The sequence below is a fragment of the Pleurodeles waltl genome, chromosome 2_2 (genome assembly GCF_031143425.1).
Source record: "Pleurodeles waltl isolate 20211129_DDA chromosome 2_2, aPleWal1.hap1.20221129, whole genome shotgun sequence".
NCBI lineage: Eukaryota > Metazoa > Chordata > Amphibia > Caudata > Salamandridae > Pleurodeles > Pleurodeles waltl.
The window spans coordinates 1,125,452,041-1,125,470,427 of NC_090439.1; the positions used below are offsets into that span (position 1 = coordinate 1,125,452,041).

The following is an 18,387-nucleotide window of genomic DNA, read 5'->3' on the forward strand; positions in this document are numbered from 1 at the left end:
ATATATATATTATCAACATTTTTTCAGAGAAGGAAGTGGACCCATAACCGTTTGAAAATCCCTTACCACTATCCTTTGAGGAGTTGGTAAAGTATTAATATTTTGTGACCGAATTTTTGTCTCATAACATTAATACATATCAATCTGATTTTGGAAAGGACACCCTAAACACTCACATTCCAAATACCGATTTGGACTTTGGTCGCAAATCCAAGTTGTGATTCGGTAATGTGTTACCAAATCACAGTTTATGGTTTGTACATAGTAAAAGGCCTCTTTGCAGTGTGCAAGTTCGGCCGTTTGCGGTCTGTGAATCGAGCCGTTTACAACCGAAATAAAAAGAATTCGCACATCTGGCCCTAAACCTGAAAAAGTAGGAATGAGACACATAGAAATGTGATTGAGTGGGAAAACTGCTTAAACCCCTTCTGGATCTGTGAATTCACAAAAAACACTTCAATCTTGGCGCTGGCACAAGCACAACATTTAAGTCCATGTTTTTCACAGTAGGGTTGGAGTTCCTCGTGCACGATGGGGATCGAAAAACCAAATTAAAAAAACAGAAGCAGGAAATCAGTTCTGCACGCTGATTGCAAAAGACAGAACCCAGGCACTATTTGCATTCTGGGAGCCACTAGCCATCCTTACCTTGCTTCTGCAGCTCGGATCAAAGCAGCCCATCTTTCCTGGAGTCTGGCCATCTCTGTGCTCACGCCTGTTTCATCGCCTGGGATGTCCGTATCTGCAGATGGCCGCTTGCCCAGCAGGACACGTTCAACTTTGGGCTTTCGTTCCTCTAAAAGTCTATGCAGCAGCTTTCAGGGACAGAAGGTGAGGCAGAGAAGTTACTTGCAGCAGAGGCAAAGTGGGCACATGGTGCTGGCTCCTAACACCTGGGAAGTGACTGACTTCTAAAGACTCTAAAAATGTTCTGCTCAAGACACAAAGGCAAACATTTGCTGCTAGATGATGACTCCATAGTTTCTAAATCTTTGTCACCACTGTGGGTAGATTCAGGTCAGGCTGACGAGAAGGGCTATTGGAAATCTGACGTACAGCACTGAGGTATAGCAGAGAAAACTGCAGTCTTGTCAATATACTCAACAATAAAATTAAATGATTTCAAGTATTAGGGACAGCAGGTGAGATGCTAAAATCTTTGAGGATCAGAAGATCAGGGGTATTCTGCACAGAGGTCACCACATCTCCAGATCCTTTGATGACTGAAGATGTTGTGTTGTAAGCTTTGCGGATTCTGTGTATATCCCTAACCCTGATCAATCTCCCAGATCATTGTGCATTACAAGAAAAACAATCTTACAATTACAAAATGACAGCCATGGACCTAAGGAAGGAGGTGACCAAGAAGATAAGTCTATATGTTAAAAAATGATTGAAGCTTCAGTTCTAGAGATCGACAGAACCCAAATCCCTTTTAGCTTTTCTGAGATTTCAAAGATGGAATCTGAGCAGAAACAACACGTAGCATCCTTCCCGACTGACACTCTTTATTTTAATATATGGGTGGGTAAGCCTTTTAAACTTCTATTCACAATGTGCTCTGGAAAATAAAGATGACCTTGGATTCATATTACTGGAAGATCTGTCTCCCAATGATTACCTCAGAGCTACTACGACGGGGAATGATTCACGCATGTGAATCTATGAAAGATGCCCCAGTACTGGAGAATAAATGTAACCATCAAAAATACATTTGTACCTGCCATCACCCTCAAAAGAGTACCTTCCTCTGCGCTCTAAACACGGCCCATCACTCTGATGCTGTACCACACAACACAGAGGGAGCCTTCACCTGCACCCCTGGCAAGTTCTCTTGCACGCTCCCACACCCAGTGCCCACCACTCCTGCACCAACATCACCCAGCACCCACCCACTCACACAGACCAACCACCACCTACAGAGCCCCCCACACTTGTATGTAAACTTCCCAACACCCACTTCTGTGCCAAACATGTCACGGAGACATGGGTCCTGTTGCATGAGCATCGCTAAGGACCTGCTTTTTCTTACGGAGACATGGCTGAACGCTCCCTCGGTACCAGACTTCACTACGGCCATCTCCGCTGGCTAAACGATTGGTAGGCAAGACTGTTAGCACAAAATCAGATGCAGAGTCACCATCATCATATTCAAAGACATCATCAGCTGCACCGCCTCCACGACACTCTCACCAGTTATATGGAACAACTCGCGTTCAAGTTAAGCATCACAGACAACTTCTCCTTGTGCGGAACCCTCACTACAGACCAACAGGTGCCTGTACCAACTTCACCAACGACCTCATAAAATTCATCGCACCCTTCATCATCAACTCCAGCACCTTCAGACTCTGAGGAGACCTGAACTTTTGCCTAGAAGACCACACCAATCCAACCTCTACAGCCCTCCTAGAACACCTCAGACACCTCAGCCTTACACAGCACATTACCAGACCCACTCACAACGCTGGGCACAAATTGGACCCTACCTTTACCTTCCCCAGCAACATCACAGTTAATCACAAATTACCTGGAGAAACCATGCCCTCGTCGGTTTCAGCATTCCCATCCCGCACCACCACAAAACTACCACCTCTGGACCTGCCCACCGCAGCTAGAAAACATCACAGAAGAATGGGCTTGGCCCAAGCACACCAGCAGTTTGCCAAAAGCCATCAAGAATTTCAATAGCTGGATCACCGCATGCTCAGATGCTCTGGCTTCCCTTAAAGCCAGCTCAATGGCAAGAGTCCAATTACATGCCCGTTGGCACACAGAGGGCTGACGGATAGTCACTGGAGCGCAAGAGAAGAAAGGGACAAGATACTGCAGAAAAAAAAAAATCTCCAAATCCGCCCTAAAACGCTACCACCAACAGATCCAGAAAACAAGCCACACAGCTCTCCCACACTGCATTAATCCAGCACAAACAGCAGAAAGGACATTTTTGCCATCATCATATATTTCACCATGCTTCTAGCCACCTCCAGCAACATCGGCCCCTCACAAGACATCTACAACAAACACTCAGAATTCTTCTGTAACAAAATCACCTACATACAGCACCTTCACCCCTGAACCGGACCCCAACACTTCCACAACTCCCACTTCCCACTGCGGCTGAAGAACGAACCCTGACCATGTGGCCTGCTGTCACTGTCATGAACCAACATGAATTCTATCCACTCAAGCGCCCCATCTTACCTCTGCCCCACCACGCCTTCACCAAAGGACTCCGATCGATCAGCGAGGCACTAAGACATTATCCTCAATGCCTTCATTGACTCCAACACTTTCCCAGATACCTGGAACCAAGCCATCCCTCCCCTGCTTAAGAAACTATCCGCTGACCCAGCTACACTCCCCATCTTCAGACCTATCTCCCTCCTACCATATCCAGCCAAGATCTTAGAAAAGCTCATAAACCAACACCTCACCAACCACCTCAGCAACTATGAGCTCCTCAATGCCACACTCTCTGGCTTCAGGCCCAACCACAGTACAGAAACAGCACTTATCCCTGCCACAGATGACATCTGTATGATCCTAGACAGAGGAGCTACGACAACCCTTATCCTCCTGGAGCTCTCTGCAGTATTCTACACGGTCTCATACCCCATGCTCATCAGACGCCTTCATGAGATTGGCATACAAGGAGCCACCTTACTCCTTGGAAGCCCAAAAACTCCTCTGTCATTGCCTCATGGATAGTCCCTCAGCCCCACCCTCTTCAAAGCATACATGATCCTTATGGCCAACATAATCCACACACATGACATCAACATCCTCTCTTTTGCCAACAACACACAACTCATACTCTAGCAGACAGTCGAGTTGAAAGCCCTGTCAAGAAAGTAGCCTTGCAGGTTGTGCTCCCAACTATCTAGGCTGATGGCCCAGCACAAACTAATCAGACGCCTTAGAATGCCTACCCAGAATCAACTTTCTCCAGACAAACCATGTAATACAGGTTTTGTTAGGAAATCCGTCCATGGTCAAGCAGATCTGTTCATCTCAATAGAGGTCTCTGCACCTTAATTTTGAGGTGAAGTTTGTAAAATGGCTTACAGACCTAAGATCTCACTTTATCCAGAAAAGAAACACCCTGGGTCATACTTAATTGCTGTGCTATGGGTTTGCTATATTTTAACCCCTAAATTGTCAAACCTCCATTCCTTAGGACTCTGAAAGTAATTTTTCTATTTGCTCAACAGTGTTTCCAGGTGTAACACAAGCAATGAATATCACTTTCATTTATTATTATATAGCACTCACGCTGCCTTACAATCGCTTTCCACTTGTACTCAGTACTCTTTGTCAATACACAGGAACAGGGTAAAACTTTGTAACACTCATTATTCAGAAATAACTACTTACCTTCTGCTCCTGGAGTTGGGCCTTCGCCACTTTCATTTCTGAAGACGGTGGTTTCTGATTGGCCACTAACTCCTCCATATCCGACAGCCAGCTTAGTAGGCCCTCGAGCGTTTCCTGAATGTCTTCTGCAGGCCGCGTGCCCTCTGGCATGCTGATCGCCCGCTGGGCCACCTGAAACAACGCAAATATATCTTGAAACTGGTCCTCAACACATACACCAAACCAGATAATTCCTAGAGTGACAGAAATGAAGAAGCTAAGACATTCCATGACATAGGCGCAGCATAACTCAACCCAATTTAAAATGGACACTGTCTGATAATTTTCGACGAGTTGGTGAACCCAGATTTATTCATAAACTACACAAAGTGACCGATCCCTTATTTAAGGCTATTTGAAGTAGAACAACTTTTCAAGTGTTGATTGAGAATGCGCATCATTATTATTGAATCCGACTGGATGGTGGGTAAAGTGAACCTAGATCACAACTTATTAAATCACCAGTCTCCTACAACAGACCAGAGGACAGACAGGGACCAGGGATTTTGATGCCATTGGTATTGATACCATCGGTGACTTAATATCGCAATAAGCAATGCTGTTTAAATAGTACCCTAAGCTGGAAAGAGGTGTACTGATGGGTGACTTCACCGATTGACCACATGAATAGTGTGCCGTGCCAGATTAGAAGGTTGAAGATGGTCCCCTGGCAGTTTTAGAAGAATGATGACTTCCATCACTGCTAGAAGGACACTGACAGTGGTTAAATTCAACTAAATTGGAAATGTTGCTTTCCAGTGATCACATGGCATTGTGTGGCCTAAGTACTTGGATACATACCAATCCAGTATGCGTGTACGAGTTAGTTTGAATTCTTTCGTGAGCTTTGACTCACAAGTTGCTTTCGTCATTATCTCAGCGCCTTGTTATTACATTATTTGAAAAACGCCCCCCTTATCGAGCATTTCTGTTCGCACTTGTTAGTTCAAGGACTTTCCTTTCGGATTGGTGTCCTATTCACTGGAGTAGTAAAATATGTCTCAGTATAACACTGGCAAACTATAGTCTGTATAAAGTATACGATACACATTATATTGGGTCTCAGGTCATCTTGTGGCTTTAGGGTGGCATCCTGTAAGAGACCCAACCTTTCTTAGAGGCCTACACCTAATCTGATAGCCCTTCAGGTAATGCCTTAAGCAAAGGAAAGAGTGTGTTGATTTCCCAAAGATTGCCAGGTGTTTCACTGTGCTTCGGATCCAAAACTGAGCAGCCCCAGGTAGGGATGCTCCAAGCTTGGATGAAGGATACTTAATGGAGCAGGAGCAAAAGGTACCACCTTTCCATCTATCACATGCAACTTCTTTCCACTGGTTTGAATATAAACTGAAGGTGCTTAATATGTTAAATAATCTCAATCTATTCTAGATAATTTCTTTTCTGTTCTGCATTTTTTGTGCATCTAGGAAACTGTTGCTTCCATATTTATTGATACTGTTTTGTGTGTAGCTGGGATACGCATTGGTGTGCCTTTATTGATCAAACACTTACAATTCAAGTTCAATACAACCATTATTAATTCAATATTAGCCCAAATACTGTCAAGGATAGCTGGTCCATGTCACAGTGCAAAGTCTGTAGCATACAGTCTCTGTCATGGAAGACATCACTAGTGAGGCACTGCAGCATGCCTGTCATAGGTTGTTAAACAATTCTTTATCGAATGCATTGCACTGCTGCTCTGGCTACTGGATAACTTACCAATGCCATTCAACAATGGACACTACAAGTACGTACCCTTCCCAGGGCACCCACTTAGCCTATATAAAGTTAGTTACATCCGATACAAAGTTGCATGCTCTCCATTACAGACCCCACCGCTCTGTAGACCCACACGAGCATCAGCGATAAACACTGGCTGACAGTGTCTTGCATTACAAAGACCAGCAGTAGTGTGTTTAGTAGCACATCCACCTCATTTGAGTTCTCCACTCTTACTCCCCCTAGTTGCCTCCCTGGTGCAGATTTCATAGCACAAGTGAGAAGTATAAATATTTACTGAATCGAGGTTTAAGGTGGAAACAGGGTCGGGTTAGTGGCAGCACGGAGAAGGCCTGTGAATGTCTGCAACCACGAAAGGAAAAAGAAGAAGCATGTATGTATTGTGAGGTTCCCAAAGAGCATGTCGTAGCTCTGGGTAGAAAGAAGTAGACCTGAGTGAACCTTGTCGCTTGATGGCGGCAGCAACTGAGATCCAGCACTGCAGATCCCTTCCTTGACAATAATAAATAAGGAGATTTACAGAGCCCCTGGTTACTCCATCAGACTGTCCCTGCGCTAGGAGAACCACCACCAGAGTCCAAACAGAGAAGAGCTAATTCATTTGTCTAGAAAGCCAGGTCTTAGTTTTTTTCGGAAAAATCAGTTCTGAGCGTACTTGCCTCAGATCTATCAGAAGAGTATTCCAGAGTTTGGAAGCCAAGAGACTACAAGAGCGACCGCCCATATATGCTCTTTTAACCCTTGGGACTGCCTTGAGCCCAAATCTGAGGGACCTACTAGATTGGTAAGGTTTAATCAAGACATGAAGTAGCAAGGGCCTTTGTTGTAGAGAGTAAAGGATACTCTCTTGCTAATTGGGAGCAGTGAAGTTTGGAAAGAGCTGGGTCCGAAGATGAGCATCTGGGGATGTTCAGCAGCAGACGTGCTGCTGCATTCTGTACGATGAATTTGTCCCCCTACTTTCCATCTTCAGGAATCAAGCCTATCAAGGACGGGATGTTGTGCCACATCCAGTGGTTGTATTGGCTAAGGATGACCAATGCGTTTGCTGCTTTTATGGATGTTGCCACCATGAAGTGACCTTAGCTCAAGCAGTCAATATGCCAGCCCCTCGGTCGAGGGGAAAGGAGATAGGTCTGATATGCTACTTTGAATGCCCTTGCTTTGCTACTGGTAAAAACAGTGTACATTTGCAGTGGCCCTGGTTATGATTGAGTCCTGTTTACCACCGCTGGTTAAACACACTGGTGCAACATTAGGCGCCAGGTGCTTCATTTCCCGTTGCAGCATCACCGTCTGTACTGTGGCAGGTGCAAGTCATGAGTTTTAAACTCTGTCTTCTAAATAGGATCAAGGTTAGGGCCAGGTTTCATTCTCTTTTTCTTTGACATTAGGCTATTCGCCTAATAACATGGGAGGTCGAACTTCCCAGCATTCTAACAATGCATGCAACTGGGTGACGTCAACAATGTGTGTTTCTTCTTTGTCAACAGTATGGCACTTGTTGGGGGCAGTTTAGGTGGGAGTGTTGACTAAGTAGCAGTTGGATTTTTGGGTCATTTTGTGTGCAGGACGATCGACTGACTTGTAAACATCTTCTCTGGTAAAGACTGTTTATTTCCTTCGTAGAGGTGGATGCGGGCACCTCAGTTCAGAACTCTAGCTGAGGGAAGCCCGCATGGTTTAGTTTTTGGGCTGCTTTCATAGAAGTGCTTGGAGGAGCATATTACACTGAATCATCTGCAGAGTAGGACAAATTCTTTTCTCATGAAGTTAAGGTCAGCCTCCTCGGCCTGTCCTTTAAAGATTAAGGGCCAGATGTAGCAAAGGTTTTTTCCCATTCTGTGTCAATGGGAAAATGTGTTCGTACATATGGCCCTTAGAAAGGAATGTTTGCAGATGTCACAGTGAGGTGGTTTGTTGGAGACAAAGAGAATAAAATCACTGACTGTGAGATCATCTGTATACATATTTTAGCCACGGTCTGAGCTTCTCTTTCTCTGCCATGGTAAGAGCTGGTGATATTCCCTGACCAGTTAAAACATAAAAAGCCTAGATACAACTCATGGTTGGTTGGATCTGAAGCTAGGGCTGGCTGGAGCTGAAGCTGGGGCTAGCTGAAGCCCAAGGAAGATGAACTAGAAATGGAAATCCAGTCAAAGTAAGGCTTGAGATAGTAAAGAGTAGAACTCTTCTCAGAGACTCCCTCAAACATGGCGTGAGGTGGAACTCTGAGCTGTGGTAGCCACTAGGGGGAGAAGAGAGCTTAGCACTTCACTGGATGATGTTTTAATTGTTTCAAGTGAGGAGGATGTACTACTGAACAAACATCTGTTGGGCCCATAGCCATTTTAACACTGTTTATTGCAATTGTAAATTAATTGGAGATTCCCAGCCTGAGATAAGGAAGGATTCAAATATGTGAATCTATCAAAGATACAATGCTGGAGAACTTTGGTAAAAACCAATTGTATCTGCCTATGGCAAGCCAACTCAATACCACCTGCTTTCAAAGTCCATCAGCATTGCCATCCTTTTCTCTGGATACGTACTTTCACTACTCCTGATTACCGCGTTCCTATATGGTTACGTCTATTTCAAGGTGCACTCTCCACAATAAAACAAAGCCATGAGCATGGTGCCCCTACTGCTACCAATTATAAGCGGTTCTCCACCCTTGATATTATTGCCACATGTTTCTGTCCTCCAACACGAAGTTGAGGACTTCTTCCACAAGTTAACGTTTTTCAAAGTGTATGCTCTATGAGGAAATCAATGCTCAGCAGACTTTTTCCGGCACTCTGGAACCTTTAAGGTATAGGTTTCAGCTCCTTATCCATGAGTGCCATTCTATGCACTTCTCTCATATATGTTACTCTAGGCCTCACTCCCAACTGTGCCATTGTTCTGTGCCCCACCCCGCTGCATGTCATTCTGTGCTCCTCGTATGAGTGAATCTATGTATGGTCTTACCCCGTGTCTTTCATTCTGTGCACCTGCCAAAGGTGCACCAGTTTGCGTGCCTCCCACCTGCCAACAGTGGGTCACTCTGCGCACCTCCCAATTGCCAAGAGCGGGCCACTCTGCGCGCCTGTCAAGAGTGTTCCAGATGTTATCATCTGAAGCGCTTTCAGTAATCACCTGCTTGTTGAAGTGGTTCCATTGGTCCAGACAATACTCTTCTGTCTGCTGATCCCTGCTTTTCTGGATCTGTTGAAGAAAAGAGATTCAAAGTCTTTCATCAGATGATATCACAAAAAATTACATATTTGGGATCCCAAGACATTTATGATGAAATGCTGGCCCTGGGAAGTACCCTGATCCAGGCTGATTACAGAATCTCTCTTCTATAGTGAATGAGGTTCCGGCCACTCTTGGCCTTTGATCGTCTGAGTGGATCTGTGCTTTGCTAGAGATAGGAATATTTACTGGTCCTGTGCAACCCAGATGTTCACAAAACCCACCAGATGGGGGTGGATTCATGGGTAATGCGAATCACAAAGTGCAAGTCTTATAGACTACTAAAAAAACATATCAAGCATCTTACCTTTGTGTCTTGTACCATGATAGGAACAAAGGGCAAAATAATTCTGCATGCCTCTGATCAGCCAAATATTTGCTGCAATATGTTACCTTTCTGTTTGGGCATTTCTTGCAAGTTACCAGTTGATGAGATGTCAAAAATCTGTGTACTGCTTTAAAGGATTCTGGGAGTGCTTTCTTCAGTACTAATTTTTAAAACAAGCACCTCCAATTCAACTACAATGCCCAGGCCAATAGAACCTAAAGCAATAAAATGCATACGTCTCCCGATTGGAAATCAATCCAACAAGTGGAGTCATGTGTAGAGCCTGGTAAACTGGTTTATAAAAAAGACACATACCACTTTAAAGTACTCTTTGCTTTTCAGATTACCAACCTCAGGAACACAGAAGACTGCTACTAAAAGAAAATTGTATTATGATCACTTACAATGGATGTTGGATCTCCAGCTCCAATTTTTGTCATAATGTTAAAGGAAGACCATTTCCCTGGAAATTGCCCCTTCCCACAATCGCATCCCTTGCTTCTAAAACCAATCTCAACTTCTTACATCACCACCATCCCAATCGAGCACCATCTCACACTGTCGCCAGAATTACTACAGCGCCACCACTCAGCACACTAGGGAATGTACATGGAGAAGGTATTAACCTCAGAGAGCTCCCCGGCGCACTCCGTCAGCACCTTCACGGTCCGGGTGATGATGGGCTCTCCTCCTTTGTCCCCGGATGGGTATTCTGTCACCTCAACGATTTCTGTAACAACAGTTTCAGTAACCTCTGTGACCTCGGTCACCTCCCTTGTGGCAAAGGGCTTCCAAGACCAGCTGCTCCCAGAATGCCTCTGGAGGGAGCCTCTTTTTGGGGTCAATGTGGCAATTGCAGGGTCTGGCTTTAGCTTGACAGTCCCATTCCGGAGCTCCAGCTCAGTGTTGTTCTGTTTAGGAAGGGGGCATGGTTGTTGACTTTTTACCGACCCCGGGGTCACGTTCCACCCATTTTCGATCACCACTGGATTTGGCGATTTATCAGGTGGAGCATTCTTTGGTTCTGAATTATTTTTCCCAATTTGGATCCCGGAGTCAATGATCAGGTCCTTCTTACGGTAGCAATCCTTCAAGAACTCCTCAGACTTTCGGCTCTTGTCCCCCAGGCAGCTGGGTCTGCTGATGGAGTTACCCATTGCGAGTGAGAAAAGGTAGAGCGCAGAGCAGCTTAAGGCCAGAGAAGAAAGCTCTACAAAAAAGAACGGCAGAGACCACGTGCAAACATCAGCTTCTCAAATTCCCAACCTAAAATAAACCAGGAGTTACTTATGTTAACAGAGACGAAAACCCAAAAGAAAATGTGAACAAACATAAAAATGGCAAGGCGGTGTAGCTGAGTATAAGCTGCTTTCAGTAATGCACCCTGAAACTTCTGTCTGGCATCAAAAGTCAAGTAACTGATCAGTATGTTGCACAAGGAAAAGTGCAACTTAAACACCACTAATAAACCCAAAGGATCACTTACTGAAAGGATCACGTACTGAAAGAAAGGGACAGAAAGAAGAAAAGACCAAGAATGCGGTTTCCAGAACGTGGGAAGCCACATGAAGGGAGACTCAATCTCACACACCAGAACTGAGCATATCTGTCAACCTCACCCTGGATAATGCAGTCTAGCGGCAATGCCGAATTTAGCAAGTGAAAAGCCAAGTCCTGGAGAAATCTGCAAGTTACAACCTTGATTATGAAGTCAATGAAGCCTTTTATAAGGCACCTTGTGCTGACGTCCCCAGAAATGCGACCCTGAGTCCCACCATCCTAGACGGAGACCAAGACGGCAAGTTATATGCTCAGCGCTCTACAAACAATGGCATTTGCTGAAGTTAGAAATAGAGACTTCTCAGCTTTGATAAGGACCAGTTAGCCATTGACCTCCTTCCATCTCTCCGGCTAGCACTGCAACAGTGATGGGTAAGGTGCCCCTGGTGGTCCTTTAATGCTCTGCACAGATTTCCCCTAATCTCTCTAGCCTCCACACTAAACGTATTAGCAGAAGCCTACAACGCTTCACACTGTTTAGTTTTGATTTCACTGAAGCCTCTCCCATCCACCACCATACACTGCCTGCTCCTGATTCTTGTAGGTCCTTTTCATCCCTGTTTTCTCCCTTTTTCACAGATTTCCCAACTTTTCTTCCCTCTCGTGTTCCTTCTTCTGCCATTCACTTTCTTGTTCTAGATAAAATTATGAAGATGAAAAATAAGTCATGATCTCCAAAGGTGAGTGCAGATGAGACTCACCTGCAACCACTGGCTCAAATTAAGCAGAGTGAAATTATAAAATCAACCATATGGGTACTAATCCGCATCACAATCGTCCCATCACCTAAGTATGGACGCAAACACATAGGAAACGTATGGAAAAAGTGTCCCTGCACCACTCCATAAACAGTAAATTTCTCATATGACAACTCTTGTCCATTATATCTTAAGCATCATTTCAGAGTGGTCTGTCAGCCAAGTTGTTGATCTTTAAGCTAGGAACCTGGTTCCTAAACCTTTCATCGACATTAGACCACAATTATTTGCTTCTTCATTAATCACTCTCCCTTCATGCTGCCGATGCTGTCCCTGCGTGTAATGCAAGGATGAATGCAGATATCTATATGCAGCTGTGTGGTACTGCTCCTGTTACACATTTTACTCCCTGATGCCATCAGTCACGAACCATTCTACACATAAGCTTCAAGTTCGAGATGCTCCTGCTAAAACACAGATGTTCCCTATAGAACCCTCCACTGCTCCAAGGAGCCTGATGTTTGCTACATCAAGGCCTAAGGATGTGGCTGTGTATGTGGCTAACAGAGCAGAATTGGGCCCTACACCAACCCGAGCCCACTTATCTAAAATCCGGTTTGCTGAGGCATTTTAAGGGGATTTGTCTAATTTCATGGGATGATGTGACTACCGTTGCAGAGTCTGTGCGCTTCTCTCAAAGCCTGTAGAACTCCTAGACGTGTTTGTTGGCCCAATAGTGCACAAATGTTGTCATTTTCGCTTTCGAACTTCACCAAAAAGTGTGAGCCCTGGAACTTCACCCAATCTCCCTGGTCTTCCAAAGCAGCGAGTGTGTACACACAGTTAAACTACAGTTATACTTTGGAATATCCTGCGATGCGTATTTAATGAAATGAACAAGCACCTCTCTGCAGGTCACCTACGATCTCTCAAACAGCGCACATATTCAGTTTTACAGTCAATTTTGTTAATCAAATTATAAAATACCTATTCAGCCAAATGCAAAATTGTTTGTCATCTGCTCCCTCATCTTTACAACAAGGTTGCATGAGGCTCTAGCCCTCCGATGCTCTAGAATAAGGGTCTGGGGGGCACAAAGTTTCAGAAGCGGTTCAACAAATCTGGAGCCTGTTCACTGCACGGGATCAGAGGTCTCTAGCTCAGTGGGTTGCCTTTGTAATAAAATACTACGAGCACCTAGGCAGGACGTGGGGTGCAGTATAGCGCTGACACTCTCACGGAGGGTGCACCATGGGCTTTCTTCATGGCAGGTGCAGAAATGTTAGGAGACACATACTATCCTCAAGGAAGCCATCCCTAAAGCTTTGTATGTCAAGCGGTGGCCAGGTCACCTACCGCCCAGGTACCTTATCTTGGTAGAAACCAGAATTGTACATTAAAATAAAAAAGCACAGGTACACATTTACCTACATGCAATTGGCAGCTATGGATTTGATTCCACCTGAAATTGGCTTCAACAGGGGATGGAATACAGCGCTCGCACCAGCAGCAATTTACGCCAAGTGCTTGAGTGTTATTCAAGAGGTAGAGAAACGGGACCACCCTACAAGAGAACCTCTGCTAGGACCTGCAGTAGCACGCAGAAAGTCGTGGCATCAGCAAAGGTGAAAATGGTCTGTGGCTAGGAAAGAAACCTAAAGGCTGGAAGGAATTTTGGATAAAGGGCACCATATTATATTGGAGATATGGTATGGTAGTAGGCTTGGAGGAGCTTATAGAGAGAATGCTGTTTGAAGAGTCAAACATCATCAAGTCTGGAAGAGGGTCACTGGCAAGGGAGGGTTGGTATCCAGTAGAAGGGCTTGTGGGCAAGGGAGAGATGATACATCAGCATGGCTGGAAGGGGTCAAGGCGGGATGGTCCCTAATGGGGTGGTATCCAGTGGGACGGACAGCAGCGCGGTTTCATGGGGTCAAGGCGAGGGAGGGATCATATTCAGCAGGAAGGATTACAGGAGGGCTGGAAGGGGTCACTCGTGAGGGTGGATAGCAGCAGAGCTGGAAGATGTCTTTGGTGAGGGCGGATGGTATCAAATGGGAGGGATAGCAGTAGCGATGGAAGGGGTCACAGGCGAGCGAGGGATGGTATCCAGTTAAAGGACAGCAGCATGGCTGGAAGGTCACTGAGAGGAAGGGGTGGTATCAAGGAGGAGGAGATAGCAGCATGGCTGGAAGGTCACTGAGAGGAAGGGGTGGTATCCAGGAGGAGGAGATAGCAGCATGGCTGGAAGGTCACTGAGAGGAAGGGGTGGTATCCAGGAGGAGGAGATAGCAGCATGGCTGGAAGGTCACTGAGAGGAAGGGGTGGTATCAAGGAGGAGGAGATAGCAGCATGGCTGGAAGGTCACTGAGAGGAAGGGGTGGTATCCAGGAGGAGGAGATAGCAGCATGGCTGGAAGGTCACTGAGAGGAAGGGGTGGTATCCAGGAGGAGGAGATAGCAGCATGGCTGGAAGGTCACTGAGAGGAAGGGGTGGTATCAAGGAGGAGGAGATAGCAGCATGGCTGGAAGGTCACTGAGAGGAAGGGGTGGTATCCAGGAGGAGGAGATAGCAGCATGGCTGGAAGGTCACTGAGAGGAAGGGGTGGTATCCAGGAGGAGGAGGTAGCAGCATGGCAGGAAGGGGTTAGGAACGGTTGGTATCCGGTGGGAGGGATACAAGCGTGGCTGGAAGGGGTGAATGGCGAGGCAGGGATGATATATCCAGTGGGTGGGATAGCAGCAAGTGCGGGATGTGTCCCTGGTAGTAAGGGATGGCGTCCAGCGAGCGGGAATAGCAGCAGAGGTAGAGTCACCAGAGAGGCAGTGATGATGTCCAGTGAGATGGTGCTCAGTGCAATGGATGGATGGTATCTATTGGGCAGTCTATAGTCATTTACATTCTCTCAGATTCAATATCACAGTGATGTCACCACACCAGGGATTTTTTTACAGTCTTTTCCAATACAAACCACCTTAACTCACCAGCCGTATGTCTGACACTGGAAAAATGTTTCACCAGTGGGGGTCACTTGATTTTGCATCTATGCAACTACAGTGTTGTAGGACCCTGGCTTTAAAATGTTGCCTGGTTTGACCCACATAGGCCGGGTTACAAGGACATCTGATGATATAAAGGACATCAGTACGAATATTACAATTCGTGCAATCTCTCAGGGTAAATTTGTTTTTTTTCCAAGTTGAAAATCTTTGATCACAATAAGATGAAGCTGTCAACATATGCAGAAAATTAGCACAACAATTTAATGGGAAACCCCTCCTGTTCAAGGACGTAGACCCTCACCCACCCAATGGGTGGCATGCTTCAGCATCGGGCCCCTCTTGGCATCTCTGAGAAGGAGTAGATTCAAGCTACTTCTCTTCAAAGTCTAGGGGAACTTGGAGGGAGTAGTACGTAAAGGGTAAGCTATGCCACTCCTCTGGTCTGGGAGGGTGTGCAGAGGGGGATAGCAGTGAATTGGAAAAGAATAAAACTACTTACTAGGTGGAAACATGCTGTTTAATAAATCCCTTAATGGCAGAACAAAAATCAGTTGGGAATAATTGGTTTGCCTCAATAGCTGGAAGACACAAGTATGCCGCAGTCGTGACACCAATAAGCAGGTCCGAGCTGCATTTTCTCCAATTTCGAGGATGAAGTAAAAATAGGGTAATTACACCAGCCTACAGGTGGAAATACTGAGGTGGGTGCCTGACACCTTACAAAATCTCAACAGGTGTGGGTAGTAGTTTTTGCACATCATGAAAGAAGAGAGGGCGACTCGAGCTCTCACAAATGCCACCGACAACTCCTTGGAGGGTCAATACGACCAGAAACAAGTTGGCCTCATGGAAGAATTATCTGCCCAGTCATTTTTATTCTACCAATAGGGGAGTCATTAAACTGCATCTTTAGGCCGATGATGAAACATGCCACCCATCGTGTGGGTGAGGACCTTCTTCCTTAAACAGGAAAGGCTTCCCACGACACCAAAGTAAATTTTATTCTGATTTTCTGGATATGTTAGCAGTTTTCTTCTTTTTGTGGTTATCTGAATTCCTGGGAGGTTAACTGCCAGTCCTCTCGGCTGTAATGTATGATTAGAAAAACGTTGATCTCCAGGGCCACGTCACAGGCCTTGCATCTCTCACATTTATGATGTCCCTGCATATATGGTACCTTCCAGGGTGCACGCAAGACAATGGACTGCTGATGGTAACAGGTATCTTAGGACATGATCTTGTACATTTTTCCTCGTTTGAACACAAACAAAGGTTTATCGGGGGTGTAATCTTTATATTGGATCAAATTCCAGTGTTTGTTTATTCATTACTTTTTTCGATCTCATTGCTACAAAAGCGTTGAGTTGTAATGTATCAGTCTAGCATCTTTAGTACTGCTACCATGTTTGGGTTCCAAAAGACTCCCTCTTAGGCAATACCAAGCTCACTGTCCGGCCCTTTTCAAGAGTTCCTCTGGGTATCCACGATCAAGAAACTTTGAATTCAGTGTATTACATTCTAAGAAATAATCTATCCTCCAGGCACAATTCTGCCTGATTCTAAGGAATTGCCCAATGGGTAAAATGCCCGAAGGCCCCTGGGATGAGGGCTAGATTACCTCAGAAATGTGTTGTGTTATGTAGGTTTCCTGAATAGTGCGGTGTATAATTTACCCTCTGAAACTTTAATGGTAATGTACAAAAAATTAATGTCATTGTTGCTAGAAGATGTGGTGAATTGAATGTCAGTGGATCTGCCAAAGAGCCATTCTTGAAAGAGATCAAGCCTAGTCTTGTCACCTGTCCATACGATAAAGACGTCATCTATATTTTCCAAATGGAGAAGTTACATATAAAAAGCTTGGGCTCTTCATATGTATGTTCAAGTTCATATTTGTACATAAAAACAGTTGTCAGATTCGTGGCATCGCAACCCCCTTGGCCTGAAAATAGGACGCACCATGAAAATAAATATCAGAGCAATATCTAGTAATTCCACTGGAAAATCAGGTGGCACCATTGTGGGTTGATCTCTGGCATCTAGAACTTCCCAGATGGCATTTAAATTGTTGGGGAATGTTGGTGTGGAGACAATACATCCATGGCGACTAATAACTGTTTCATGGGTGTAAGAGGATAATCCTCTACTTGCTTAATTACATCCTTGGTGGCACGAATATAGGCATGAGTCTTGTGCACAAATGGCTTAATGAATATGTCAATGCATTTACAGAGGTTCCAGGATGGATCTGCATCCAGACACAAAGGGAGGGCCGGGTGACTCGTCTAACCTCTTGTGTGTCTTTGGTATTCTAAGATGCTTATTATTAAATTATTCAAAGTCATGATCACACAACTAGCCATCAACAAGCCCTTTGTTGGTCAGTTCTACACTCAAGTAACAGAGTTTCTGAATGGGATCCCCTCTCACTTTGGTATAGTGACCCATTACACTTAATCATGACAAACTCCCCTTTGTGGTCTTCCACATCCTGAACCACTGTAACATCAGCCTTGTCTGCTAGTTTGATTACAATCTTATTATATTTCTTGAGTTCAGTCAGACTCTCAAACTTGCTCAGGTTGCGGCTAGATATGAATTTGTATTTAATTTAATTTTTTTAATCAAGCACTGTGGTAACTCTGAGAACGACTTGTTCAAAGGCATAGATTTTATGAGACATCCAATGTGCTGGTGAAATAAAAGCTAACTGATCGAAGAGTTCTGGTATCATTCTTAGTTCATTAAGTAATTTTATCAAAATAATATCCAAGGCTGACTTTTCTGAAGAATTGATGGGGTTCCATCTTGATGTTGGATGTGTTGGGTATTGTAGTGGGAATAATAACTAGGCCTTTGGACAGGATGGCACGTTCACTTTGGGCCAAGACAGCAGTAAACAAAGTGATCTCCGGGGTGCAGCGTGGAGGTACACGTAGTGGTTGTGATCCTACCAAGTGTAATGTTCATGTCTCCGATGGATTTTCCCCATGTGTCCTCCTGTGGGTAGTATCTCTCTGCTCTCCGTCCTCTGCCCCCAACAACAGTCCTGTCCCCTGACCCTGTTAGATCCCCATCTGCTGTCCCCTGAAAAAGGCCCTTGGTGGAAAACCTGAGCTTTATGCAAAGGAAAAGAAACAGGCAGATCAAGGCCAATAGCTCTTCAATGAAGGCCAGGCTAGTTAGCATTGCCAATGTTTGTTATAATCTGGTGTGAGCTTCAGACACTAGCTACAGGTCTGGTGGGGCCAACTTCTGCTTTCATACCCAGAGGTTGATTAACTGACCTCTGTTAGAGTGGATAATAGAAACACATCTTATTTTCAGCATCTCCACCACCAACTCCTTATTCTTGGGCACGTTAGTGGTACCAGCCTTAATAGTCACTAACTGAGAATCA

The 18,387-nt window shown here is 45.0% G+C and overlaps 1 protein-coding gene across 3 annotated transcripts in view; it reads right to left on the reverse strand.

Moving 5' to 3' along the window:
- The window catches only part of LOC138282926 (microtubule-actin cross-linking factor 1, isoforms 6/7-like), a 533,430-nt gene that overhangs the window by 443,985 nt on the left and 71,058 nt on the right, over positions 1-18,387 (reverse strand). For all 3 annotated transcript variants that reach the window (XM_069220983.1, XM_069220984.1, XM_069220985.1), the window contains exons 2-5: positions 10,354-10,993; positions 9,301-9,369; positions 4,378-4,548; positions 649-815 (exon numbers count right to left, since the gene is read on the reverse strand). In XM_069220983.1, the coding sequence (XP_069077084.1) occupies positions 649-815; positions 4,378-4,548; positions 9,301-9,369; positions 10,354-10,884 (938 nt within the window). In that variant the 5' untranslated portion in view covers positions 10,885-10,993. The remainder of the gene's footprint in view (positions 1-648; positions 816-4,377; positions 4,549-9,300; positions 9,370-10,353; positions 10,994-18,387) is intronic.